This window comes from Podarcis melisellensis, assembly GCF_964234715.1.
Source record: "Podarcis melisellensis genome assembly, chromosome: Z".
In the NCBI taxonomy this organism is placed as follows: Eukaryota; Metazoa; Chordata; class Lepidosauria; order Squamata; family Lacertidae; genus Podarcis; species Podarcis melisellensis.
The window spans coordinates 22254134-22281897 of NC_138547.1; the positions used below are offsets into that span (position 1 = coordinate 22254134).

Here is a 27764-nt window from a genome sequence, read left to right on the forward strand (position 1 = left end):
GTGCGCAGACGTGCCATCGCTGGTTAAGTTTGCTTCTAGATGTGAACGGGGCTTCGGAATGGATCCCGTTCGCATCTAGAGGTACCACTGTATATTTAAAAGACAGATGTACAAATTTAAGGACACTAGCAGGACTGAAGTAACTCCTACAATGTATATGAAAAAAGTGAAAAGATAAAATACGTGAATGGATGTGATATGGGATACCAACTGAAGGGAGAGAGGGAGGTCACAAGCTTGGCAGAGCTAAAATGGTTTTGTGTTGATTAAAGTATTGTAAGAAAGAATATGTAAAGAGAACAATAAAAATTTATTGGGGGGAAAAGGAACACAAAAAAGCAGCTAGGTGGATGGGAGAAGCATACACGATTCCCCCTCCTCTCTCACTCTCTAAATGGTCTTTATAGGGAAGGACCCAATTGATTTTGATACCTCCATGGGTTAGTTGAGTGGATGAGGCTCAAGCAACTTACAGATGGTTAATACTCTGAGTAAATTACCTTAAGAAGAGAGGCAATACGGTAGAACATAATGAGAGCCCTGTTGGATGAGGCCAGGGGCCAATCTAGTCCAGCATCCTGTTCTCACAGTGGCTGACCAGATGCTCCGATGGGAAATCTTCAAGCAGCACCCAAGCACAAGAGCACCCTCCTCTCCTAGGGTTTCTGGTATTCAGAAGCAGAGCTGCCTCCAACCGTGAAGGCAGAGCACAGCCCTCATGGCTAGTAGCCATGGATAGCCTTATCCTATCCTCTTTTGAAGCCGTTTGGGTTGGCGGCCATCACTGCCTCCTGTTGGAGAAAACTCCATAGTTTAACAATGCACTGCATGAAGAAGGACTTTCTTTTTATATGTCAGTAGCTTTCTGAATCCACCAGCACTCAGTGGCTACATTAAACAAATGTCCCTTGACCAGGAGATAAGGCTTCTGAGGCACTGCCAAGTTCTGGTAGATTCAGAAAGGGTTGATTCTACTGCACTGTCTCTGCAACATACATTCTGGGCATAACAACCAGCCCACTGGGAGTTTCTGGGGGCTTGTTCCCATTCTGCGCTGTGGATGAAAGGTGGCTTCCCAGGTGCCTGGAATCGAGGCTCTTCCTGCCCTCAGTATAGCCCACCTCTCTGAAATATGACTGTTATCACAGTGGGTGTGCAGAGCACAAGGTCTCATAAAAGGTATAATGGTTGGGTCCCAGCTCTCATTGTGGTGGGGGAATTTTTTGTAGACTGCACCATTTCAGAAGGTGGGGTGGGGTGGGGTGGGAAGGAGGTTCATTTGGGCTGAATGCCCATGGATAGCAAATAATTCCTTTGAGACAAAAACAGAAGAAGTGTCAAGGAATACAGTTCCAGCCTTGTCTTCCTTTAGCAACTACTTATCTGTCTTTTCTATTTTTCCCATCCCTGGTGTCAAAAGGCATTCAATTATGGGATCACCTGCTGAGGTCTGGAGTGTGGTACAGTCCCCACACAGGCTGACTACCTTGTTTGTAGCCGACCGTGGAGGTCAGTTCACAAACACTACTGGGGCAATCCTTCGAAGAAGGATGTCGGGCCAAAAAGCAGGTGGTGCAGAACATGATTTGGTTGGGAGCTCAGCTTGCAGAGTCTATATGCACTATAGGATCATGGATTGCACCTTGCCTGCACAGCCCAGCCAAGCAAGCTTGTCCTAGCAGACAGCCACATACTGAATGACCTGCCCATTAAGTCCAATGTTTGTAGCCCTAAATATCCTGATTGTGTCCCAGATCTGATTTTTCCTTTGATTTTTATGATAGGCTTTTTCCCCAGTTCACCTTCCCCAGTTCAAAATTGGGGAAAAGCAGGTTGGAGAGAAACTTTTTTGTTTTGTTCACTCCTTATTTATCAGTATTGCATTATATCTATTCTACCTTTTCTCCAAGGAGCTCAAGGAGCCACTTCACAGCAACCCTGTGAGATGGGTAAGGCTCGGAGACAGTGGCTGGCTCAAGGTCACATACAATGAGTTTTCATGGCTGATGTTAACACTGGTTTCCCAGATTCTAGTCCACTTAATATCCCTCTATCTTATTCCATACTCTCGAAATAAAGATGCAAACGTGAAAAGGCGTGATTTCAACCATATGCAGTGGAAGGGAGGTGCGTTGAAATCGTGCAAGTTAAATCCAAGCAAGGCAGAGAGTTTAAAGGCACTCTTTGTGCCAGGTCTGCTTGGGGTTACCTGGCGTATAAAGAACTTTAAAGCTCTGCTTTGCTTGAGGTCTAAGGCCTGCTCAGTGCGCTGGCTCAGGGATGCTTGCATAAGATTTCGCAGTGCCATCTGAGTTCCTGCAAGATATCGTGCAAGCATCCTTAGCCTTCCAGAGCTTGCCTGCTGAGAGGGCCTTACCTGGCAGCTTCTAAGCTCTCCACCTTGTTTCCCAGGCAAGGCCCACTTGGCATGTGGGCTCTGGGAGTATTGGGGGGGGGTTCTTCCTCTCTCTACCACTCACTTGCACCTCCAAGGGTTTGAGTATACTGATTTTCATGTATACACAGAACCCTTGGAACTGAACCCCCACATACGAACACCTGAACAGGCCTTTCCCAAGAGGTAGGTGACACTGGATGGAGAAGTCAAAGGTGAGTAAGCAGAAAGACATCAGCACATGACCCAACACAAAATCTCAGCTGGGGTTAAAGCAAAGTTTTTATTTTGGCAAATGCCTGGCTGCTTTCGGGAGCTTCTACAACACTGACCCCAGACCAAAACCAGAAGAAATATGATGATTAGCTACCTTTGCAAGGAGATTAAGGAACAACTTTTCCCACGCAAAGATTACCCTGATCCAGGGAACTCCCAAGTATAACAGAAGCCTGTGCACATGTCGGCTGCTGCTCACAGGAAGAAGAGTATGCTCCTAGGAGACCAATCTTCATGCTTCCAAATGGAGATTCCTGTGAAGACCCACATGTGGTAACAAGTTGCTGGTCCTCCCCACCCCACCCCACCCGGACCCACTCGCAGAGGGTTCTTGGGCACTCAACACAATTCTGCATGCAGAAAATCTGTTTCCACACATGGGTTGCAGATTCTGCATTGGAATGAATGTCTCAAGTCCTTGTGCAAATAGGAGGGAGGTTTTATCAACCTCAACTAATCTAGTCGAAACAATCCTGGAGATTGCACATACCAATTCCTATGAACATACCAATTCCTATGGAGCAGTCTTCCTTGCGGCCCAAAAGCACTATTTCTAGTAAAGGTAAAGGTAACGGGACCCCTGACTATTAGGTCCAGTCATGACCGACTCTGGGGTTGCGGCGCTCATCTCGCTTTACTGGCGGAGGGAGCCGGCCTACAGCTTCCGAGTCATGTGGCCAGCATGACTAAGCCGCTTCTGGTGAACCAGAGCAGCGCACGGAAACGCTGCTCTGTAAATTCTTTCTAGTAAAAGAATTATTCTAAATCTGGTCCTGTATGAAATCTGCAAGTCAGAAGGGTGGCAGCTTGGACGATAATGAGTTATTAATGGAGAGAGATAAACTACATTTTGCCGAACTGAAAGTATTAATGAGTTGGACATCACCACCCACACTTTCAAGAGTTAAATCTGTTTTCCTATGCAATGGACCCACTCAGGCAATGGTTAGAGAACACTATTCTGAAAACTCTGGACTGCATACCTTGAGAGAAGCAATATCTGCCACAGGGACAGTTGAATTGGAGGAAGCAGAGAGGGATCCTTTTGACAGAGGGATGCATTTAGTAAAAGTAGGTGGCAAAAAAAGTTATCTGAAAAAGGCCGCTAAGAAAACCAAGTACGCTTTCCTACAATTTCAGAGTCAGATTCAAAAGAAACAACATGATTCAGAATTTACCTTTTTTAGCCTCCTTGAGTGTTTCAGACTTTTGAGAATTTGGCTGATACAAAATTAACTCCCAAAGGATCTCACAGTGAGATTAAACTCCACTTTCAAGGCAAGGTATCCAAGCATGGCTTTAGAATTTTGGTGGTGGAGAGGAGGGGGCTGGACTGAGGAATCAATTTTTAAAACTTTTAACACCTTCCTATGTGTAATCCATTGCTGTGCCAACAATCATAGCAGGGCAAACAAGTTATAGCGCTACAAGAATTCTCTCTGTAGGAGAGAGCCAAACAGAATCAACTTGAAAGGTGAAACTGTCCAATCAGGATTGTCCTTACATGACCAGTCCTTGCCTACAATTGAAGAAGCTCGATTCCTCTTCGGGAAGGGCTGGGCTCAGGTACAGTGCCAGAGAATGCTGGTGGTGACAGTGTGTGCACCAGGGCACTGGGAGATTTGAAGGATGGCTTTACATGTGGGCCTCCATGGCTGGAGAACCAGGGAGAAGCTCTCCGTTCATAATGGTCTCTGAAACCAGCATCTTGTCTTTCCCAGAATCCAGCCGCTTCTTCCTGAGCTGTCTTTGATGGATCAGAGGAACAAGAGACAGAACCAGACCTCCAACAATGGGAGGAACACCAGCAAAATAGAAGGCGAGGTGGTAATTCCCAAAATGTTCACCGAGAAACCCTACAAAACAGGAGAGAATGGTTTTATAACCAGCTTTTGCCAACCTGGTGCCTTCCACCTGTTTTGGAATGCACTCGTGGCTGTGCCACTTGGACAGTGTTCCAAATTCCCCAGGTGCCAGGCACATTTTGCTACTGGTGCAGGTCCAATTGCGACTACATGGAGATTTCTGGGCTTTAAGGCAAGAGCCCAGTATCAGTCTGCACACCCATTATCAATTGCTTATGCCTCTGCAGGGAGAAGTCCTGTTGGACGTTCCAAAAACCATTTACTTTGATCAAGGTAACCCAACCTGACAATTCACTTACCTGCAATTGGGGGACCTGCTGTCATTGGAATGGCCATAAGTCCCAGGAGATAACCAATGGCTTGAGATGCCTGCATGGGCCCAACCAGCTCGAAAGCAATGGGAGCCATGATGGTTATGAAGAGTCCATCACAAAGTCCAAGGAAAAGGCAGACAATAATGACCCCCCAAAACTCTTGGCACTGTGGGATCATCATGCACATTATACCCAAGAGTATAAAGGAGGCAACCTGAGGAGACAAAATACCGATGTCATTCTGGCAACAAACTTGGAGCAATTCCACCACACCCAAGGGGGTTAAGAAACTGAAAGGACTGTAAACTAGGAACAGCACCTAAGAGGAAGGATGGCTGATTTGTGTATTCTCAGGGCCCAGTGACTCTATCCTCATCAGTGGTCTGGGGGCGAGACAATTCATGCCTCTCACAGATGCTCCAGTTAAATATTAAAAGTAAGTATCACCAGTAGGAAGGACTTAAATGCACAGAGCACCTGCACTCTGAAGGCAGGAGGTCACTGACTGCGCCGTGAAGAAATGGATGGCCTTCCCAAAAGTTTATTTGAAGAGGCAGGCTGGAAATGGTCCTTCAATACTACAAATGCTGTAACAACTCAGAGATTCGCTGCCTACCTGTAGGTAAATCTTCTTCGGCCCATGGATGAGGTCACTTATTGGCCCTGAAGCCAAACGCCCAACCCCTGATGTAGCTCCAATGCAAAGCAGCAGAATCCATGCCCTTTCTGTTTCCTTAAACTCCTCTTCCACATACTTCACCTGGGAAAGTGAAGAGATAGAGGGAACAAGGATATCAGGTGTGCATTTGTTACAGTGGGCTTCACCTGCAGGAGCTTGAAGCAAAAGCAACCCCTGAGACCTGCAGTGTGAATGGACCACAGCAGCACAGACAATGTTTGGGTTAGCAATGAATTATGGGTTGAGAAGCTCCAACGATCTGCCTCACTAGCAAGGTTGTCTGCTGCTCTGAATTCATTTTTTCCCACAGTCACCCCTGCTAAGAATTGTAACAATAGCACCTTCAATGATCAAGTTTTGACGCGGATCTTATCTTTTTATTTCATTCATAATGCCTGGTGTTTATTTTCTTCCTCTCCTTCACAGCACTGTCTGGGCCCTGGGGACCAGAAAGTTGTCAATCATGAGAATGGCTCCATGAAACAAAAGCACATGCCACTCACATTTTGACTCTCCAGAGAGATTTAGTTTGGCACCATGTCTGGGACAGCCTTGCATACAATCCATTGTCTTGTTCTGGGCCTTCAGGAACTGGAAGCTGAAGTCTAACCTAAGGGGACCTTTAGAACCAGAGACCCTTAAAGCAGCTCCACATGGTGACTCACCTACCTCACAGTCATAATGTGATGTTGATATCATCATATTGTTCCTCCACTTCACAAGAAGCATCACATGTTAAGGGAGAGGTAAGTTGGGTGGTTAATGTGCATAACAACCAGGCCTCATGGAGTATGTGCACATAATCCAGCCATGAAGAGGGAAGGGTGTAATTTCCTGGTCAACATATGTAAGCGCCAACATGTCTTGGAGAACGTCTATATATATATACATAATCAAAAAATTGTACAATCACCAGTCATTATGCATAATCCCAACAGGACTTGGGCAATATGCATATATCAGTTTTGCACACTCTCCGGCCATAATCCATAATCTCTAACAGGCTCTGAAGAATGTGCAATGCCCTACCCTGTTCTAGAAGGTTCCCACATGGTGCACTATGCAGGCACAACATCTCCTTGGGTTTCTGCAGAGAGAAAATGAAGTACTGTATATATCAATTACACACTGAAGGGGATCTTGAAAGGATTCTGAAAGACTTTTGATGCCCTACTCAGTTGCCCAGTACACAATCCTGGTATTCCACACCACAGAGTGATAGGAAGGGCAGCAAAGTCCTTGCATGGCTATCTGGTTGGGGCTGATGGGAGTTGCAGCCCAAAACATCTGGAAGGCATCTGCTCTGGAAAGGCTGTCTTAAAAGACAAGCTTGTTTCTAACCAACCACTGTAACGGCAAAAAAAGGCACTTTAAAAATGGATAACAATGCCTAGGATATAGTGCTCAAGCCTACTGAAGAAGTATTTTCAGTTGCCCTGAAATCTCATATCACTGAATAAATTAACCTCCAGCAGCAGGAGAACAGCAACACCCAAAACAAGTGCAGAGCAGGTGAAACTTTTATCATTTTCCTACTCTGCTTTTGCTGCTGCTCCCAATGAAATTAGAGGAGAGGTGCTGGACCATACTTGGAGGACCCTGGACTCACCCACCACAACTTTACAGCAGCTGGCCTTAATGTCAGACTTCTGGGTGGGGTGGGGAGATTTAAAAGAAGAAAAATTGGGTTAATGTGAGTGATTTGGGGGCTAGGGAGGATATTGTTGCTGTTACTATTTATTGCATTTATATCCACCTTTCCTTCCAAGGAGTTCAAAGCAGCTTACATAGTTCTCCCCCTCATTTCAACAACAACCCTGTGAGGTAGGTTAGGCTGAGGTACAGTGACTGGTCCAAGGTCACCCAGTGAGATTCATGGCTGTGTGGGGATTCAAACCCTGGTCTCCCAGGTCCTAGCCCAACGTTCTTGGTGTTGAGTTTTTATTTTTATCTGCTAGTCAGTAGGTTGGAGTCTTGTTTTGTTTACTGTTAGCATGCTGCCAAAGTATTCTATCACTGTTATGGGGGACGCTGGTGCTGTTGTTGCTTGTTCTTCTTTTCCTAATACGTTGTATAAGTTTAGCAAGCAAACAAATGGGTAAGATGATATCTGCTTTGTGACTTAACAGCATCTCATGTCACTCAGCACTAGGCAAAGAGAACTGTTTTCCTTCACTTTAACTACAGTGCTGGATCTATTGATGAGGCAGCAGAATGCTCTCAAGATGCTGAGTTTCAGGATAGCTCTTATGTTTCCAGCTTGGCTGACTTTCAATGAACTATTTTTGGTGGCTTGTAATAACAGCGAAGTCTCTCAAGCACTGGCATGCAATAAGGAATCTGTGTAACCCGCAATCGTTATTATGAAATTTCCCTCAGTGGCAATGTGCCAGTTTTACAGTCTCACCAGGTAGGGGGAAAGTCAGCCAATCAGAATTAGTCTCATAATATTCCATCCTGCTCAGATTGGCTGTGTTCCTGTGGAGCTTCTTCATCAAAAACTAATCACACTGGTTTCTGAACCACCTTCACCATCCCTCACTCCCTTATATCAACCTTTCCCAACCCCCAACTGTCTTCTCCTCCTCTCACCAGATGCATGTAAGGTACAAAGTACCCCAGAACGGCAGTTGCAATCCCAAAAGCCCAGATCCGGTAGGTTTTTTTCCTGAAGACCCTCAGGCTGAAATACTTCCGCATCTGCGATGCACATTGCTGCCGCCAGCTCCGGCTGTCTAGCTTCACGTGCTCCACATCGTGGGGGTCAGAGGTCGAAGGGAACATGGGACGGAAAGTTAGGGACAAGAAGATCTGGACGAGCATAAAGGCGCTGAGAACCTGGAAAGTGTGGGCCAGCCCAATGGCCCTGCCAACAATCTTCAAGAGGAAAGGCAGGCCCATGGAGAAGACACAGCTGCCAGCCGTCACCAGGCCATTAGCCAAGCCTAGGCGCTGCTTGAAGTAGTGACCAAGGATGACCAGAGAGGGCTGGAAGGCAAAGGAGCTGCCACAGCCGAAGAGGACTCCATAAGTGAAATAACGGACTTCAAGAGACCTGTTGGAAACAAATAAACACCAGTTACTTTCCATCATCACCATCGTCATCGTCATGTCTTTGTTCTTACACCATCTGATGAAGCCTATTTTATTCCAACAGGCCTTTGGGAACTGACTGTTATTTTTTAAAGAAAGGGCTTTCAAAGGTGCTATGCTTTTTTTATTATCGGTATTCTAATATGTTTGATTTTTATATTGTTTTAATCCTGTTAGGGCTCAATTATCTTTCAATGATTATCCTTTATATGTTTTCAGCTTTTTTGTAATTTATCTGTGTTGTCTGAATTTGTGTCAGCTGCCTTGAGTTTGGGGGAAAAGAGGGATATTGATATTAACAACAACAACAACAACAACAACAACAACAACAACAACAACAACAACAACATGTGTCTTCGGCATTCGTCGAAAGCTCTACAATGAGGGTTTCAGATGCACCTCAGGTATGTGGGGAGTTTAACAACTTAGGTTTAGTAAACTAAATCAAAGTAAAAGTAACATAGTGAAAATCAGATAAGCACATTAAAACCAGATTCAAGGATACAGTATCATAAAAGGGCTCTTCTCAAACATACTATTCCAACCTAAGCTGAACACACACCCTAAAGGAAAGAAGAGCAACTCATCCAGGCAATGATGTTACTCAAATGCCCAGGGGAGCAAAAATCTATTTGCCTGGTGCTGAAAAGATGAGGAAGTTGGCACCAGGCAGGGATCCATTAGGAGAAGATTCTATAGACTGGGGTAGCTGTGGTGGTGCTACTACAGAAATTACTACTACTACTACTACTACTGCTGCTGAGTTTATCTCTGACATCAGACACATCCTGCTCTGGTCCACAGAGCCTTCCTCTTTTATGTAGACATATCTGCACTACAACACTGGGAGTTATAGTCTGGTAAACTGCTGTGTTGAGGATACCTAATCTCTAATCATCGCCCCACACCCCAGTTCTTGATGCAGAACTACAGTGGTACCTCAGGTTACAGACGCTTCAGGTTACAGACGCTTCAGGTTACAGACTCCGCTAACCCAGAAATAGTACCTCGGGTTAAGAACTTTGCTTCAGGATGAGAACAGAAATTGTGCTCCGGCAGCACAACAGCAGCGGGAGGCCCCATTAGCTGAAGTGGTTCTTCAGGTTAAGAACAGTTGCTGGTTAAGAACGGACCTCCACAACGAATTAAGTTCTTAACCCGAGGTACCACTGTACAGATACCAAGATTACCTGTGGAGAAGGAATGGCTATTCAATCAGCTTGCAGTGCAGGAATGGAGCAGGGCAACAGCAGCTTTACTTGCAGGCATCTCAGACGCTTTTGGTTAGCCACTCTGGGAGTAATCTCTACCAGCACCACTCCAATACTTTCCAACTACTAAGACTTTTTCTTTCTTTCTTTTAAAAAAAGTAATAACAAGATGGCTGCCAGAAGGCGATGCCATTCATTTCAGAAGGATAATCATACAGCTTCATCCACTCTGCATTTCAGCAGAAAGCTCAACAAAGCCTTGCCTGTTGAGCCTTGTAATGTACTGTGGAAGGAAATTGGCTTAAAACAACATCTTATTCTTTTCTAAAAACAGAACATTCATAAATTGCTCCTAATAAGGCAGGTATAGGTTGTCCTGCCCACAAGAAATGAGGCAAGAGGAAATTAAGAAAACATTTATGAGGGTATCATTTATTCCATGACATGCCTTTCTCCTTGGCTACTCAAGCACAAAGAGACACACAATTTCTACCTGAAGCTATTCAAAGGCTGTCCTGAAAGCCAATTTTCAGTTCTTCCAGAACCACATCAGAGACACCTTGGGAGAAGCACAACATCACAGCCACTAACAGCTTCAGCGCTCAGCTACTTCAAAGGCGAAACTCTTCTCTGGACTATAAAAATGCAAACTGTACTGTGCCAATGTGCAGAGATGGAGAACAGATCCCAGAACAGATTAAGATCTCCACTCACTTCTTCCCTCACAGCTCAGCTTTCAAAAATGAAAGTTTTCAAGGTTAGCTGAAATGAAGTCAACGCCCCACATCAGAATAAAGCAAAGCACAGATTTTAGGCTCCTTGGGAAAGATGCCCTCCATGCCTCTCCTCCTTCAGTGAATCTACCTCCTCATTGCAGCAGGTTCTTAGCAGACCTCCTGCTGGGTTGCAGGTACTTGGCAGATTCTCAAATATTCTGTGCAACCCTCGGCAAAATTTGGTGCAGTCCATGATCTATCGGCCCTTTTGGAAAGTGTCTTCAAGTAAATGATTTTGCTTAGTTTTCTTGAGATGACAAAGCCACAGCCCATGGTAGCTAAGCCTAATTTGCCATCTCAGAACATGATCTGAAACCTCTGACAAAGCAGCACAAGTCTGTTGACCCTGGGGTATGTGTGTTCTTTTTCTCTTTCTTATTACCTGCCCTTCCCAGGCTGAGTGGCAGTAATTAAGGTACAATGCTACTATTAAAAAACAAAATTATGTATTATTAAAAACAGTTTAAAACAACTTAAAATTACATATATAAGTTGGTCTCTAAAAAGATGTATTTCAAGTGTCAAAAGTCTGAGTAAAGAGATGTGTCTTCAGCATTGTCCGGAAGCTGTATAACGAGGGGGCTAGATGCACCTTCATGAGAAAGGAGTTCCACAGCTGAAGAGCTGCCATGGAAAATGCATTCTCCTGTGTCACAAAACACAGAGCCTCAAAGTGTCCCTATTTTCCAGGGACAGTCCCAGATTTACAGAAGATGCTTCTGATTTGATCCCGGAATGTCCCGTTTTCCCTTAGGACATCCCTATTTTCATTGGAAAAATGTTAGAGGGTTTGGAGTTATGCAACCCCTGATCCAAGGAAATAAGTAACTTATACAATCTTTAGAAGATATCTGAATGCAACCCTGCATAGGGCAGTTTGTTTATGTTTAATTTTTTATCATGTTTTTATATATGTTGGAAGTCGCCCAGAGTGGCTGGGGCAACCCAGTCAGATGGGCGGGGTATAATAATAGTAACAAGAACAATATCACGTCCCTATTTTCATTGGAGAAATGTTGGAGGATATGCAAACACATTCAAGCTTCTGAGAGTGGAGGAACTACCAAGAATTGGGGGAGTATTGTACAGAAAGTGGTACTGCACGCTGAGGTGTCATCTTACTCCATGTCATCCATTTATAACTCCATGCTATCTCAAAGAGTATCAAGTAACAGGTATTATAGCTGAGTTGCAATACACATAAATAATAGGTCCAATTCTTAGCACCTTTAGTTACAAAAAGACCACCACTCATGTGACAGGGCTGAAACAGACTCTTCTAGAGGCACTGGAGAACTGCTGTCCATCAGGAACAGACAATACTTGACTACATGAACTGAATTGGTATAAGTCAACTTTCTGTGTTAAAAATTAACCCCCTCTTCCAAGGATGTTTGGCCTGCAATTGTTTTGGTCCAGTCATACTGCCTCATAGCCAAACAGTATACATTCTAAAACTTCTCAATAAATAAACAAAAAATTCTGAGGGTGTTTTTTTTGGCCCACTTTTGTCATGCTGCAGTCCCTCTTGATAGGAATAATGCGGTAGCATTGGGGAAGCATTGCAGAACAAGTAATAAAGCAGAACAAATCCACCATTAATGCACTACTGTGTCAAGAACATGTTGCAGAAGGCAGCTGCAGTAACGACAGCAGTGTGGAGGAGTCCTCTGCCTTGCCCTCAGGTTTAGATTATCTCTCCAAGGTCACTATACAGTCGTACCTTGGAAGTCGAATGGAATCTGATCTGTAAATCCATTCGACTTCCAAAGCATGGCTTCTGATTGGCTGCAGTAAGCTCCTGCAGTCAATCGGAAGCTGTGGAAGTCCCGTCGGATGTTTGGCTTCTGAAAGAACGCTTGAAAACCAGAACAGTCACTTCCGGGCTTCAATCGTTCGGGAGCCAAAACATTTGAGAACTAGGCTGTTCGAAAACCAAGGTACGACTGTACTTTTAAGGCTTTAGTTGGACAATATCTTGCCTGGTTTCTCTTCTGGAGCTGAATACTGGGTGGGATCCAGCCAAAGCTGTGGCATTTCAATCTTAATGATTTCAGTGGGACACTTTAAACATGTCTTTAGTTTTTTATTCTCCTTTTTTAAAAAAGATACCACTTGTTTACAATAAGTGCTTAGCTCTCTTGCTTGAAGTGAGTGGAGTTGAAAATGAAATCTGAATTTAATACAAGCCAATACAATGAAGTCAACATTTACATAATCTCTTAACAGTGCCTAATTATGGCTGGATTGTATCCAGAGATTTTAAGATACTTTACAATGTTACATAAAAGTGGTATTCCCACCCCCAACCTCAAGTCATAACAACATGATTTATTTCCATTATTTTCCAGCAGTTTATGGCGTTGTGTTTTTTAAACTTGAGGATTCTGGTCATAGCCTATAATTTGAAGCTTGGCTGGAGGAGTTACAGGTTATAAAGGACAAATGGAATGGAATTCTTGGCCGCCCAACGATGCTTCAAAGATAGAGGAAGACTGAATGGTTTCAATTGTGCTGGCCTGTAAATCTGTTGAAAATCTAACCTGCAACTTGCAGCAAGCATGAAAGCCTCAGACATTCTGAAACCCTAAAAATAAACAGAAAAAGAACTCTGTGTTTTGGTCGAAACAGCACATTGCTGAGGGGAAAATAAGTATTTTATGGCAAGAATGCATTCTTCGCTAAAAACCCATTTAATATCCTGATGTTTCCTTTTAGTATGCATAGCCAAGCAAAGCTTGCAAGGGCCATTTGTCATTGTGTTCTGGCTTACATAAAAACATGAACCTCCTCTGTTTTTTAATGTTAATGTTGCGTTTAGCAGTTATTAATGACTTTAGTGTGGCAGAAAAAAAAATCTTCTTTTGAAAGCTGAAGGATGTGGCCATCTGGGCTATAGTTCAGAGAAGATGGTCTATTTCCAAGTAGGCAGATGGCTATTATTGGCAATTCAGGTTTTCTCCAGATTGACATTTGCTCTGATTGAGCACTGAAGAGCAGGTTTTCCCTAGGAAAGGAGCGGGGAAGGTGGAAACCACTTGGACCCCTGCTTTCTGGGCAGAGGATAAGTCAAGTGTGGACAATCCCTGAAAGGACCCAAGGACCCAAGAGGCTTTCAGAAGATGTTGATCCTGCTTCAGCCAAGGCCCAAGTCCCTCTAGCATTCAACCGGCACTAAAAGCTTAAACCAGGGTAACCACCGTGATGGTCCTCTCTAAATGGACTACCACAGTCAACATCTTCAACCAGCATGGTCAATGGCCAAGGACAATGAGAGTTATAGGCCACGACATCTTAAGAGCAGCACCACAGTGGTTAAAATGCTCTAAAAGGCATGGGAAAAGTTTTATGTCTCTAAACATTTGAACATAGGTGGCTGAATGCTTGTAAATTTCAAAGCAAAACAAGGCTGACTGAAACAAAACAAGGCTGACTGAAAGTTTCTGCACACTCAGAGTACACCCTAGGCATGCAGATTAAATTTTATATAGTAAGAGAATATTACTTGGGGACGCGGGTGGCGCTGTGGGTTAAAGCCTCAGCGCCTAGGGCTTGCCGATCGAAAGGTCGGCGGTTCGAATTCCCACGGCGGGGTGCGCTCCCGTTGTTCGGTCCCAGCGCCTGCCAACCTAGCAGTTCAAAAGCACCCTCGGGTGCAAGTAGATAAATAGGGACCGCTTTCTAGCGGGAAGGTAAACGGTGTTTCCGTGTGCAGCTCTGGCTTGCCAGAGCAGCGATGTCACGCTGGCCACGTGACCCGGAAGTGTCTTCGGACAGCGCTGGCCCCTGGCCTCTTGAGTGAGATGGGCGCACAACCCCAGAGTCTGGCAAGACTGGCCCGTACGGGCAGGGGTACCTTTACCTTTTAATATTACTTGGGGACAAGATTACTGCAATGTGTTTTAAGTGGGGCTTCCCTTGTGCTTCATCTAGAAGCTGCAGTTAGTGCAGAACGCTGCAGCACAACATAAAAGTAAGAAAGGTTACTTCACTGCATGAAGAGGGAACTTCTGGGTTCAGACTGAATGTCAATGACAGGAAGTTCTGTTCTTGCTGCTGCCTTTGATTTGGGGGAAATGGGATTCATATGACTTGCCCAACCGCTTCATTAAAATCCTAGGCTCACGTATGAGCTAAGAATGGAATAGCAGAACCAGACCCTGTAGAAGTAATCATCTCCTACATCAATGCAAACAATTGCAACAAACTTTGCTACCTTCTTTGTTGGGACACATAATACTTATATTGAAAATAATGGGGCCACTTTATTTGATGTGCATTGCCTCTGCTTTCTTGTTACCTTATCTCCTATTAGATATACTATTTTATTTACTTCCAGGATTTTATCCTTTTTTCCTATTTGTTCTACATTTTGAATCTTCTATTGCATTATGTGAAAAACCAATAAAATTAAAGTTAATGGACATGACTGACTAGGTTTATCCATTTCAGTGGGTTTGCTCTGAATAGGACTTCATTGAAACAACCAAAGGGTTTACAGTTAGGCGGGCTGTGCAAGCCTAAGAATTGCGTTTATGGCTGAAGGACACTGAGAGTCAGCTGGGGTCGGGTAAATGAGGAGAAGGGGAAGAGAGAACTAGGCTGGCTGAGCCTAATAATACCCTGGGGTTGAGCAGTAGGGTTGTGAAGGGAATGTGTACGTGATGAGGTTGAAATATATCCTTTCCTCTTGCATCTTAGTAGCAACAATAAACCCAAATATCAGGCAGACAGCTTGGATCCTGAGCCATTTGCACTATACCGCACAGCACCAAGGGTGGATGGGGCGCAGGAGGAGGTTGGATGAGGTGGAGAAGAGGGGAAAGGTGCCCTTTGCAAGTCTCTAAAATAACTAGAAGGCTCCATGTTTCAGGCTGGCTAGAGCAAGGTACACAGGACAATATCTTCTCCTGGGCCCTCAATTTGACCCCTTCTTAGGCTGAGTTTCCTGAATGTGCAACGTTCTGCAAATGCATGCCCCTCTGAAGGGTGTCAACAGAATCAGGCATTTCAGATGGTTGCTTGCATGCATGGGATGGACCACCTAAGATGCATGCCGCAAACTGGCTTTGTCTAGCATTATCCCATAAGAAACAGCTGCTGGATTGGGCCAATGGCTCATCTAGCCCCAACACTGTACTCACAGTGGCTAACCAGATTCTTGTGGGAAACCCGCAAGCAGGACCCAAGCACAAGGGCACTTTCCTGTCCTGTGGTTCCCAGAAACTGGTATTCAGAAGGATACTGCCTCCAATCATGGAAGGCAGAGCATAGCCCTGTTTGGGGAAGTTTTTAATATCTGAAGTTTTATTCTGTTTTTAATGTTCTGTTGAAAGCTGTCCAGAGTGGAGGGGAAAACCAAGCCAGATGGGTGAGGTAGAAATAATAAATTCTTATTATTATAGCCCTCGTGGCTAGTTGCCATTATTCTCCATGAAAATGGACCTCTGCATTGCAAGTGGACCTCTGCAGTTGATCTGAAGTGACAATCAGGAAGAGAAAAACACAGTGCAGGATCTGGGTCCTCCTCCTCCTCCTCCTCCTCCTTCTCCTTCTTCGCTAAAACACCAATTGCCTTGGTTTGGTAACAGAGTATAAGAAGAGCCCTAAAGCACAATTCACACCAGACATTAATGCTGGACAGTGATGCAGGATCAAAGTTCTGAAGACTTACTTGGTGAAGGAGCTGGAGAAGAGCCCTATGAAGGCAATGGCCGCTCCCGAGGCAGCCGTCGTCCTGCAGCCGATCCGGTCGGTGAAGATGCTCACGATAGGAGAGCAGAAGAATATCATCCCCATGCCCAAGGATCCAACCCAGGCTGCAGATGGGAAAAGAGAGATGGGAGGAGAGGAAGGTGAGAATGGCACCTGGGAAAAGCAAGATCCAGTTGGGCATCAATGGCAGTAAAGAGGCCAAGGTGCAGTTAGGTCTTTTTAGATTCCAGACCAGTGATGGGTAACATTTTTTTCCACCCATGGGTCACTTTCCCTTGTGGGCAGCCTTCCCAGAAGTGGGAAAAGCAGGAAAAAGCAGTAAATGCTACCTTTCTGCAGGAGGCTTTCTACACACAAACTCCTCTCTATCCTTCATCCAGACAAGCAAGAGGCATTAGTATCAGGCGGTAGTTCATGTTCTGAGGACTTCAAGACTGGATTATTGCAATGAGATCCTCAATGAGCTTCCCTTGCACTTGGACCTAGAAGCTGCGGCTAGTGCGGAATGCTGCAGCATGATTGCTGACAGGATTGAAACCTTGCCAGCATATAACACCTGTGCTCAGAGACTTGTGCTGGTTGCCAATTTTCTGCCTGGCCAAGTTCAAAACGTTAACTAAAAGTATACAAAGCCCTTCACAACTTGGGACCAGCTTCCCTGAGATGCCTTATCCCATATATGCCCAGTTGACCACTTTGACTCATAAAACTGGCCCTGGTCTAAGTGCCACATATTAACCATTCCGTATTTGTAAGAACTCAATATTTTAATGTGGCAGCACTCATGTTTTAGCTCATCATTGATTTTAATTATCATTTTTTATGTCTTAAATAGCTGTTTTTGACTGCTTTTATGGGAAAAAATATTGTTTTGTTCTTTTCATAAATCACTTTGAGTTTTTTGAGCTGTTTATTTTTTTTACAATCAAACTGCAAATAAATTTTATGAAATAAATCAATATTAACAGAGTTAAAGAACACATTTCAGCCATGCAAAAACAAGCAAGGTGTGAAGAAGGACCAGTGACAGGTGTGATGTCAGGAGAGTTCCAAAGGCCAATAGATTCAAATGACAAGAAACAAAATTCTTTTTTTCCAAATAATTTTTGGGGAAAACTTTTCCATCATACAATGCAATAAAAAACACATTAATCTAAAAAAAGGAGAAGAAAAAGAGTGAAGAAAATTCAAAGCCCTCTCTGAAAGGTAGATCTTAATCCTTGTCTCACACAGAAGGGGGTGGACCCAACTGGTTAGAGTGTGATGCTGATAACGCCAAGGAAGCCCTTCCAGCTCTACAATTCTATGATTCTATAATCCTATGACCCTCCTAGCTCTCACCTGGGAGCTCCCCTTTCTCCTCCCAGCCTCCCACTCTGGGAGATGTTCCCTTCCCTGCCTCTCCCACAGGGTCCTTCACCAACCAACCATCACCTTCATGTGCATACAATCCTTTCAATGACCCAGAGTAGAGGACACACACACACACACACAGCAAGGGGAACAAAAGAAAGAGAAGAAAGATAAAGGTAATAAAAGAATGAAAACGGGGGGGGGGGGACAGAAAAAAGCAAAAAGAAAAAGGGCTTCTGATTCTCTGTTTGTCAGATACATATAAAAAGATTATTCAGAGTATTCCAACCTTCAGACCCAAACATCTCAAGTCCATTCATTTTCCTTTCCACAAAAAAATATGGGTTCCTCAATTGTTATTATCAATTTACATCAACAAGAATTACCCTCCAGTCCAGCACAAGAACTTTAGCTCCAATAACTTCAACAACCATTCCTCCATGTTGAGAAACAATAAACCCTTCACCTTTATTCACACAAGAGCACCTGTGTGAAGATCCTCACAATTTTATCATCAATTGCCACCAAATTTAACATTTTGCTCTCCCTGTTCTGGCAGTCCTTTATCAATAATATTCTCCAAAAGTTCTATGTTTTCTTTAACCTCATTTTCCATCTCATCTTTCTCTGGTCTATTTTCATTCACTATCTTATCCATCTCAGCTCTGATCTCTTTTAGCTGTTCATGCAATAGCTGCTACACAATGCCAACAGATGACCCTCAGGATCCTTCTATGATTCTATGAAATTTTCCTTCTCCACCTCTCTGTTGCTGTTTCTTTCTACCAGAACTACTTGCAAAATTCAGTTTTAAAGCCTGCATGTTGCATTTCTTGTTCCCCTTAAAACCTATATTATGCCTCCTGTGTGAGATATTTTCTCCAGGTGTCCAAAGAAACAGGTTTCTACTTTCATCACTTGGCTGATGGGGTGCTACCTTTGGATATGCTGCCTTGCCTAGTAGCTCACCCTCCCCATCATGGTGCCCTCTAGGTGCTGCTGCACTACAACTCCCAGGCTGGGGCTGGGACTAACAGGAGGAGGAATCCAAAAACATCTGGAAGGTCACAGGTTGGCAGAGGCTGAACTAGATCAACACACCTAACATCTGAAACAAAAAAGTACTATTAAATCAATTGAAAAAGGGGTCTGTCCATGCAGCCTCTGGATGGTCTTGTTGTTCTGTAGTTATGAGTTTCCGTTTGTACTGCATAAATTCAGCAAATGCCTTGGTCTCCCAGTACAGCCAGTCCTCAACACGCCTCAAGATATTCAGAGAACAGCAAGTGCCCAATTAAGAAGGAAGCTAAGATGTCCAGAGTGCTTTCTTCAACCCAACCTTTTCCCAGACACTCAGTACAAAGAAACCTTCCATTGTGAGAGCAGATTATCTTTCAAATTAATTATATTTTCCCTCCCCAAACCAATTTAGCCAAAGGCTTTCCTGTAATAAATTGAAAGCTTTAAAAAAAGGACAATAATTGAGACACAGCAGGGGGTCCCTGGGACCGACTTCACTCCAACTGGGCTCCTGTTTGGGCTTGGTAAAATACAACCGGAGAAAGAGCAGACGGGAGGCAACCTTTACTGCAAGTGGCTCTTTTGGATACAAACAGGGCACACAGTGTAATCAAGTACTTCTAATAGGATTACGTGGCTCACTTCCAAAATACTGCAAATAATAGATATATATGAAAAGGTGCAGTTGTGGGGTAGGTGGGGGGTGAGGCTGGAAAAAGCAAGCTGGAGCCGACTTATTAAATTGGATACTTCCAAAAAAATGTTCCTGCCTATTGAAACTGCAGCAGTAAAATGTTATATGGTCTCTGTATGGTTTGAAATTCATCCTGTGATGTGGTTGTTAAGGGGGAATTTAGTCCAAGAAACACTGACACAAAAGCTTCTTGAGATATTAAGTTTAATGGACCAGATTCAGAATGCAATTAAGAAGGATTTACACATGAAGAGTTGGACTGAAATTTGGTCACATGGGAGAAGATCCAAAAAAGCATGCACACAAAACCCATTGACCTGGAGTTCAGAAAGTTTTGCTTTCTCCCCCTTCCCTTAAAGGGGGGAAAAGGCTGTAGAAGAGCTGTTCCTAATCTGGTGATCTCCAGATGTTTCAGGCTGGGGCTGATGGAAGTTATAGTATAAAACAACTGAAGGGCACCAGAATGGGGTGGCTGTTCTGGAACAGTAGTCTTCAGCTTCTTCAGACCTTTAACTTTTAACCCAAACAAGCATTTCAGAACCTATTGCTTAATTTTTTACTGTGTATTTGTATGGTGGTAGTGTTGCTGTTAAAATCAGTCTGTGACCGGGTAATGGATCCCAACCCACCTGCTGAAGACCACTGGTCTATGGCCTCCAATTTGTAGAAGTTGTATTTGCTGGCTGAAACTGATGAAAATTGGGAGGGAAATTCCATTCAACTTTACAATACTGATAGCAGTTTTTACCAGGCCATGTCTTCTGCCCAGATTTGTTGTTCAGTGAGGAATGTGTACTTTGGCAAGGATACTCAGAATAATGCAGAGAAGAAATGATGCTTACTGATAACCATGTTAAATCCGTGTCACACAGGGACTGAAGTTTTTCCATATGATCAGCCATCACAGAAGAAGTCATTTGTTGCTTTGCAAACTGTGATGCTTTGAACAAAGCATGACAAGATTAAGTGTTTGGTCCTTTTAACATGGCACAGTTGGCATTTGGTGAGCTTCTGTGCCAGCTGGTCAGTATAATAATACTATCTAAGAACTGGTACCTGAATTTCCTTTCCCTTCCCTTCCCTCTCTGCCCCCTTCCCCCTTGCATGTCATGCTTTTAGACTATAAGCCTGCAGGCAGAACTGTCTTGTTTTACTTGATTGCACATATGTCACTTTGAGAGACTTTTTGGCTGAAGAATGAGGTACTTTCTAATTTAGGGAAAAGACGAGTCAGAGGTGGCATGATGGAAGATTATAAAATTATGCATGGCACGGAGTAAGCAGATATAGAAGAGTTTCTCTCTCTCATAATGCTAGAGCTCATGGACAGTCAATGAAGCTGAATGTTGGAAGATCCAGGCTACATAAAAGGAAGTCCTCCTTCAGGCAGTGCATAGCCAAACTACGGAACTCACTCCGACAGGAGGCAATGATGGCCACCAACCTTTAAAAGAGGACTGGGTGCATTCATGAACTATTGAGGGCTACTTGCCAGGGCTAGCTGGCCCATCCACGAAGCAAGGTGAGGCAACCACCTCAGGCAGCAGTGTCCACATGGGCAGCAGTTCCCGTCAATCTTTCTTCCCTCCTTGTTCCTGAAGTAGATCTTCCCTCACCCCTTCTTCCTTAGTGTGAAGGGGATGCCTCAGTTTGGAGGCAGAAATGCTTCTGAATAGTAGTTGCTGAAAACCATGTGAGGGGAGAGGGCTCTTGTGCCCGGGTCCAGTTTGCAGGCTTCTCACGGGCATCTGGATGGTCACTGTGAGAACAGGATGATGGACTAGATGGGTGGGCCAATGGCCTGATCCAGGAGGCTTCTCTTAAGTCCTTTATTACTGAGATCCAGGATACATAAAAGGAAGTCCTTACCTATAGAATTTCACCATCTCATGTTTATACATGAAACACCTACCTTTTCATTAACAAATTATTCCCACTCTTTCATAATTATATATAGCATTGTAAATTGATTATTATTAGTAGTAGCATCATCATACTTTTCTTTCAGAAAAGTATTCAGGGTGGTATGCATAGTTTCTAGGAGGTCTTTTATCTGGGCATTGACCAGACCCAAACCTCCTTATATTCTGCAAGATTCCTGCAGCAGATGTCTTCAGACCATGCCCCTGGATAAAGTGGGAGGAACCTTTGACTGTCCAGAGGTTACGGAACTACAATTCCCATCAACCCCACCAAACAAGGTCAATGGCCAAGGAAGATGGGAGATGTCATTCAGCAGCATGCAAGGGCCCAAAGTTTCCTCAAACCTGCTGCCCTAGATGAAGGCACAAGCCAGTCTAGTTGCTTGCTGAGATAACTGTATCCAGCAGCTATAGATATTAAGGCTGGATATTTGCAAATGCAGCCCTGTTAAGTGAGACAAACCATCTATACAATGGATAATTAATTTTTTACTGACTTGTTTTTCCAGGAACAGGAACAAAAAAGGAAAAGGAAGGAATTGTTTTAAGGCAAAACCTCAAATCTCCTTGGGCATTTTTGCTCAACACTGCTACAAAAACACCACTATTAAAAATTGCCCTCTGTGTTTATTGCAACAAGCCTTTTCATTCATCATAAATTGACCTCTAGAGAAATAATGGGAAGGCATCTGTTTCTTGGATTAGTGGTTTCCCCCTAAGGACAGGGAAGGGAGCATGCTCACTGGAGGATCAGCAGGCAAGTGCACGACATCCTGTTGCAGGCCTCATCCATTGTACAAATTTCCCCAACCACTTCCCATCTTGCAATTCCATCAGATGGATACAGAAATAGGATGAAACAACTGTGAGCTGCTTAGGGTAGTACAACTGATGTCAGGGGGGAAGAACTAGAGAAGTGGTTCCCAATGGGAGAGGTTCCACCTTCAGCAGGATTACCTAGAGGGGCACTAAGAGGCAAGGGAGAGGTGGATAAATTAATTAAACTAAATAGTTTTAATCAGATTTTAAATAAATGTGCAATTAATTGTTATTGTTTTGAATTTCATTGGGCTATTATCTTCTTTAGGGAGTCAAGCAAATGTTCTGAATAATACAAGGTAGGGGCCACTGGGGATGAGTTTATGGAACTAAGGGGGGAAACATTCCCAAGAAAGTTTGGGAACCACTGACTAGAACAGTTCCCCTGTGCCATCACCAAGCTTCTGGAAGCTTTTCTTCTGAACCGGAGGCAGCCTTCTCTTTAACACCTGCGAAAGGTTTACATTGAAAGCCTTACTTCATTCTTACATTTCAGGACCCGTGTAACTGTACTAAGGATGTCTCCTGATTAGAAGGAGACAAAACCAGAACAGTGATTCAAGCAGGGTTGCAAGGGGAAGCCTCCTCTGAGTACGTGTAATTCTGCAAGTAATTTGAGAAGATGAGTAGAGCACATGTTTGGCACATGCGTTCAATCATCAGCATTACCAAGTAAGGCTTTGAGTGAGACAGGGTAGCCAATATGGTGTTCTCCAGATGTTTCAGGAGTAGCCCAGTGAAAACAGCTTTTCCCAGAGCCGTGGAATGTTTTGTGTTTGTTTGGGAAAGAAAATTGGGAGACTGGAGATGGAATGCCCTAAGCAGGGGTAACTAGCTAGCTGGAATCCTGAACATTTATTTGCATCCATCTATCTCGAGAGACATCAGAGTGCACCTCTGGAAGTGAAGTCAAACCACTGCATTAGCAGCACCAGTGATCTCCCTGCGGCGCAAGCCTGGGCAGTGTGTGGAGGTCCTGGGCTGCCAAGGCAACAAGAACCCCCTCTCGGCCTCACTGATGTGGCCCAAAGAAAAGCAGAGCAATACGTTAGGCACCAATGTGCCTGCAGGAGTTGCCACAAGGAGGCGTACAAGGCCTCCACTCTGGATTTGCATAGGGTTTACTCCTTAGCCTCTTCTTATCCCAAAAATATCCTGCAAGGCAGAAGAGGTTTAGGACCAGTTTCCCTTTTCCTAGATGAGCTACCTCCCCAGGTTGATGAGTTTCATTTGCCCATCACTTCCCTCTATAGTACGTGCAGAAACCAACTTCTTCAACAGTGGACCCACTATTGGTCTTGTCTGCTCAATCTGCAGGAACCTGTCTTCACATGCAGGGGAAGTCCCTAAATCACTGAGGGTTTGAGATCCATTGGCTACCCTCACCTGGTTTAGCTGGCCAGTTGAAGCTGTTTCTGGGTGTGGCCGCTGTCGCCTGCTGACAGCTTCTAGCAGCCACAGGTGAGAGCTGAGTGCAGGGTGGGGACCCAAGATGGACAAACTACTACCCCTGAAGGAACATGATGTGTCCTCCGACAGAGGTATTAATCCTCTCCTAACACCCCATAAAACCCTGTACTGTATACATACAGCTCTGAACAGAAACATTCATTGTTGGAAGGTGAGGACACAGCCATTGTTTTGTTGTGGGTCCCACATTTTATAGGGGGAATTACTGGTTTCTAGAAACTAATTCTAATTTGTTTAGAAAACTGGCTACAGAGCATTCACTGGGCTTTTGATTTCAATTTTCATATATAACTTTGTAGGAGGGAGGGAGGGGGCACCCCTGTCACAAGCCAACCAGAGTCCAAGCAGGTCCAAGCAAACCACGCTCAATGTTCCATTCTTAGGCGTATTACAGCAGATTAAGAAGGAATGTAAAGACCAATAAAAGAGGGTTGTTGTTATTCACTAAAGACTTTTATTACCATCATCAGGCTGTCCACTGGGAGGGGGCAGGAACCAAGAATAGCCAAACTATTTCACAGCATCTCAACAGCACTTTTGCTTATCAAGCATCCTGACTGCCTCTCTGGCCCATGGACTTCAAATGCAAAGAGAGGGAAACATGATGTGCTGAATTTTGATCCTCAGAGGATGCAACACCCGCCCCCCCCTTTCTATCTCTCACTTGGGGATTTGCCAGGCAAAATAACCTTATGCTAAGCTTTCATCCCAGTCATCTTATCTTATCTAGGCAGGGATCTGCTTAGAGAACAGTGACTGGGTGTTTTCTGGAAGTTCAGCAGATTCTTCACCTGTGGTGCAAGTCTGACTTGGGGCACATGTCTGCCTATACACTCAGTCTTATTTTTAAAAAGGCTGAAAACATATTTTTTTAAAAAAATAGTCACAATGCTACTCCAGGGAATGGGAGGGGGGGGAGACAGCACAGGACCTAGCCAAGAGGCTTTGCCACAGACAAGGCTGCCCCACAATTTGAGCTGAACCACACTGCAAACTTGTGGAACTGTGTTTGAGAGCTTGCCCTGAGAAAAGGCTAACTTAAGAAAAGCCCAGCTAGAACAGGCCAGTGGTCCATCTAGTCCAGCATCCTGTTCAAACAGTGACCAACCAGATGCATGTGAGAAACCTGCAAGCAGGACTCAGGAACAAGAGCATCCTCCCCTCCTGTGGTTTCCAGCAACTAGTACTCAGAAGCATGACTGCCAAACTGTGGAGGCAGAGCATAGCCCTATTCTCCATGTAAAGGAGGATTGTGTGCTTGCACCCAAAATTGTGAGTTCATCCAAACCGGCGCTGCTGCTTTAAAATATTGTGCCCACCTTTTTTGCCCTATGTGCGAGCAACAGGAGCACAGAGATGCTCCTTCCAGTTGCAGAGATTGGCAGGCATAACTAAGGTTTTCACTGCACTGTTGTGTGTGCCTATATAAGGCACTGTGCCTATATAAGGGTTGCACTGTGTTGGGTAAGGCACTGTGGTTTGAAGGATGTCAGACTAGACTGGCAAGGGTGATGCGTGTGGTCAGGGAGGACTGGCCCTATACCTTAGGGATCCAGGGGAAGTCCAGAGCTCATTGATTGAACATATGCTTTGAATGCAGAGGGTCCCAGGCTCAGTTACTGGGATCTCCAGATAGGGCTTGGGCACTCCTCTGCCTAGGACCCTGGAGAGCCACTGCCCATCAGTGTAAATACAAAGCTAGGTGGACCAGTGGCCTGATTCAGTATAAGGCTGCTTTCTTTGAATAGGGAAAGGCCACAGCTCCATGGCAGATCAGATGCTTTGCATGCAGAAAGTCCCAAGTCTGAACCCCTCCTCAAGGTCTCCCCGGTCCTAGTTCAACACTAGTAAGCTATGGCCCTCCATGGAAGACAACGTCCACCATTCTAGAACTCTAAGCACCGCATCACTCGGGCTCTTTAGCATTAGTGATGGTGGACTCCAAGCTGTCCTCCATCCTGTGGCTATGTCCCTTGGTACATTGGGAATTCACATTTCCAAAGCATATCTTGAGGACGCTCAGTTCAGTCGCCCACACATAAATTCAACATCCCGTCACCAGGGGTGTGCAAAAAGCATCTTTTCCTATGTCCCAGAGGTTGCTCCTGCAAATGCCAAGCATTTTGATAGGTTGCTTCTGGAAGAAAGAATTGCCCTTTCCTCCTTCACTGCAGCCTGCCAAGTCAGGCAGTTTTCTTGGCGAGAGTTTTCTGGCGAGTTGCAAATGTGTGAGGTCAACAATCCCTGAATTTCATTTCCACCATCCCAAGAGACAAATCTGTCTGAAACCATGTTTTCCTAAGAGAGCTCAAATTAGGTATGAAGCTGACCTGAATTATGGTTTCTGGCTGACCAAGTTAAAATCTGGTCGTTGTGGAGATAAGTTTGAGGCTTGGAGAGACATGGCAGGCCCACACAGGGTACGAGCTTTTGAGCCACTGGAATTGCAGAGCGACAGATCAAAGCTGCCACACACATCGAGGGTTTGGCTAACATGACTTTCATTCTCAGCACAGGGAATATGTCAATGCAGATTACTGTGTATGGAACAACATCACCTGGATACAATAGCTTAGGGTGAACAATACAGTTGCATTTCTCAGACTTTGTTTTTCAGAGGTTTTTTTGTATTTAAATGCAGCAAAAAGCAACAACCGAGGAGTTCAGTTGCACTTTATAAGCTATAATAAATTAATAATAATAATAATAATAATAAATTTTATTTATATCCCACCCTCTCCAGCCGAAGCCGGGCTCAGGGCAGCTAACAACAATAATATAATACAACATTCTAAAATCATTTCATTATAAAATTAATTCAAATCAAATATATATTCTAAGGCTGTAATCCAATTCCATTTACCTGGGAATAAACCCAGTGCTTTCAGTAGGACTTACTTCTGAGTCAACATGGTCCAGATTGCAGCCTACTACATTTATTGTGGCACAAACTTTCCAAATTAGAACCCAGCATCTGATGAAGAGGATCCCACTCCACAAAAAGCTTATGATGTAATAAATTTGTTAGTCTTTGAGGTGTTGTAAGACTCTATGTTGACTTTTGCTGCGGTGGACTAATGCAACTGTCCTTCTGGATATCAGTTTTGCATCTCCCTTGTAGTCAGACCTTCAGTTGATTAAATATTTTGCTTTGCACACCTAGGTAGTCTTTGTTCTTACTATGTATATAGAAAGAGCTGCCTGTTCTATGCTCATCCCTTTGAACTATGTCTTCCTGACAGATGTCTCTGCCAATATCCCTGGAGACTCTGCAGTTGCGTAAGTAAGATTTCAATGGATCATCTCCTGTCCCTGCTCTTAAAAAAAAGGGGAAAGAAATTTCCAAACACTTTGCTGGTGGTTGGTTCTACCTAGCACAGAACTGCAACATCTTTCCTTTAATTGAGGAAGGATTGCTATGTTCCTTCCATGGATAGCCAATTATTAGTTGGCCGACTCACCATTCCCATGACCATAACTCATCTGAGGAACAGAACTTTGCTTTTGAACATGGGGTAGGTACAGTCTATGGCAGCCTTCCCCAGTCCGGTCCCTTGAGAAGTTTTGGGACACAGTTGATCAGCAAGCATGGTCAACGGTCAGGGTTGATAGGCATTAGGTTGGGGAACACTGGTCTATGGATTGTTTGAAGCCTAGGGCATGGCCCACTTGAATTCCAATTGATTTGAAACCATTGAAATTACCTGGTTTTTTAATTTCAGATGACTTGCGCTTTGCTTTTGGCCAATGGTCCATCCTTAAGGAAGGTCCTCCCATGGGCACTGAAGCCACAGCCTTGGTGTTAATAGGAAAGAACCCCTACCCACTGAACCACTGGGCCCACTGAGACTGATTGATCTGTCTTGCCCCTATCCCCAACAGTTATGTGGAATAACTATTTGGGGAGGTGAGTTTTGACATCGCTGAGTTCCAGCCAACCAGTGCTTTGCCCAGCACAGAACTGGTGGCCCCTGAGTTCAATCCAGGGAAGAACATGATACATCTGCACAACCTGGGGCAAGTGAATTTCCAGAGTGGTCTCACTTTACTAATTACGTACATACCCGACTAAATAATCAAATCCTGCATTTACAGTAATTATCTTGCTGCCCGTAATTGCTCTGTAACTCTTTTAGAAAATACCAAAAGAGAGGGAAATGAA

General features: G+C 44.3%; 1 protein-coding gene across 1 annotated transcript in view; it reads right to left on the reverse strand.

The window, feature by feature from the left end:
- Window positions 1–291: 291 nt before the first annotated feature.
- SLC16A2 (solute carrier family 16 member 2) overlaps window positions 292–27764 on the reverse strand; it is a 94339-nt gene continuing 66866 nt past the window's right edge. Inside the window, exons 2-6 of the mRNA XM_081897879.1 lie at window positions 16284–16428; window positions 8122–8584; window positions 5467–5610; window positions 4836–5064; window positions 292–4527 (exon numbers count right to left, since the gene is read on the reverse strand). Of these exons, the coding sequence (XP_081754005.1) occupies window positions 4307–4527; window positions 4836–5064; window positions 5467–5610; window positions 8122–8584; window positions 16284–16428 (1202 nt within the window). The 3' untranslated portion in view covers window positions 292–4306. The remainder of the gene's footprint in view (window positions 4528–4835; window positions 5065–5466; window positions 5611–8121; window positions 8585–16283; window positions 16429–27764) is intronic.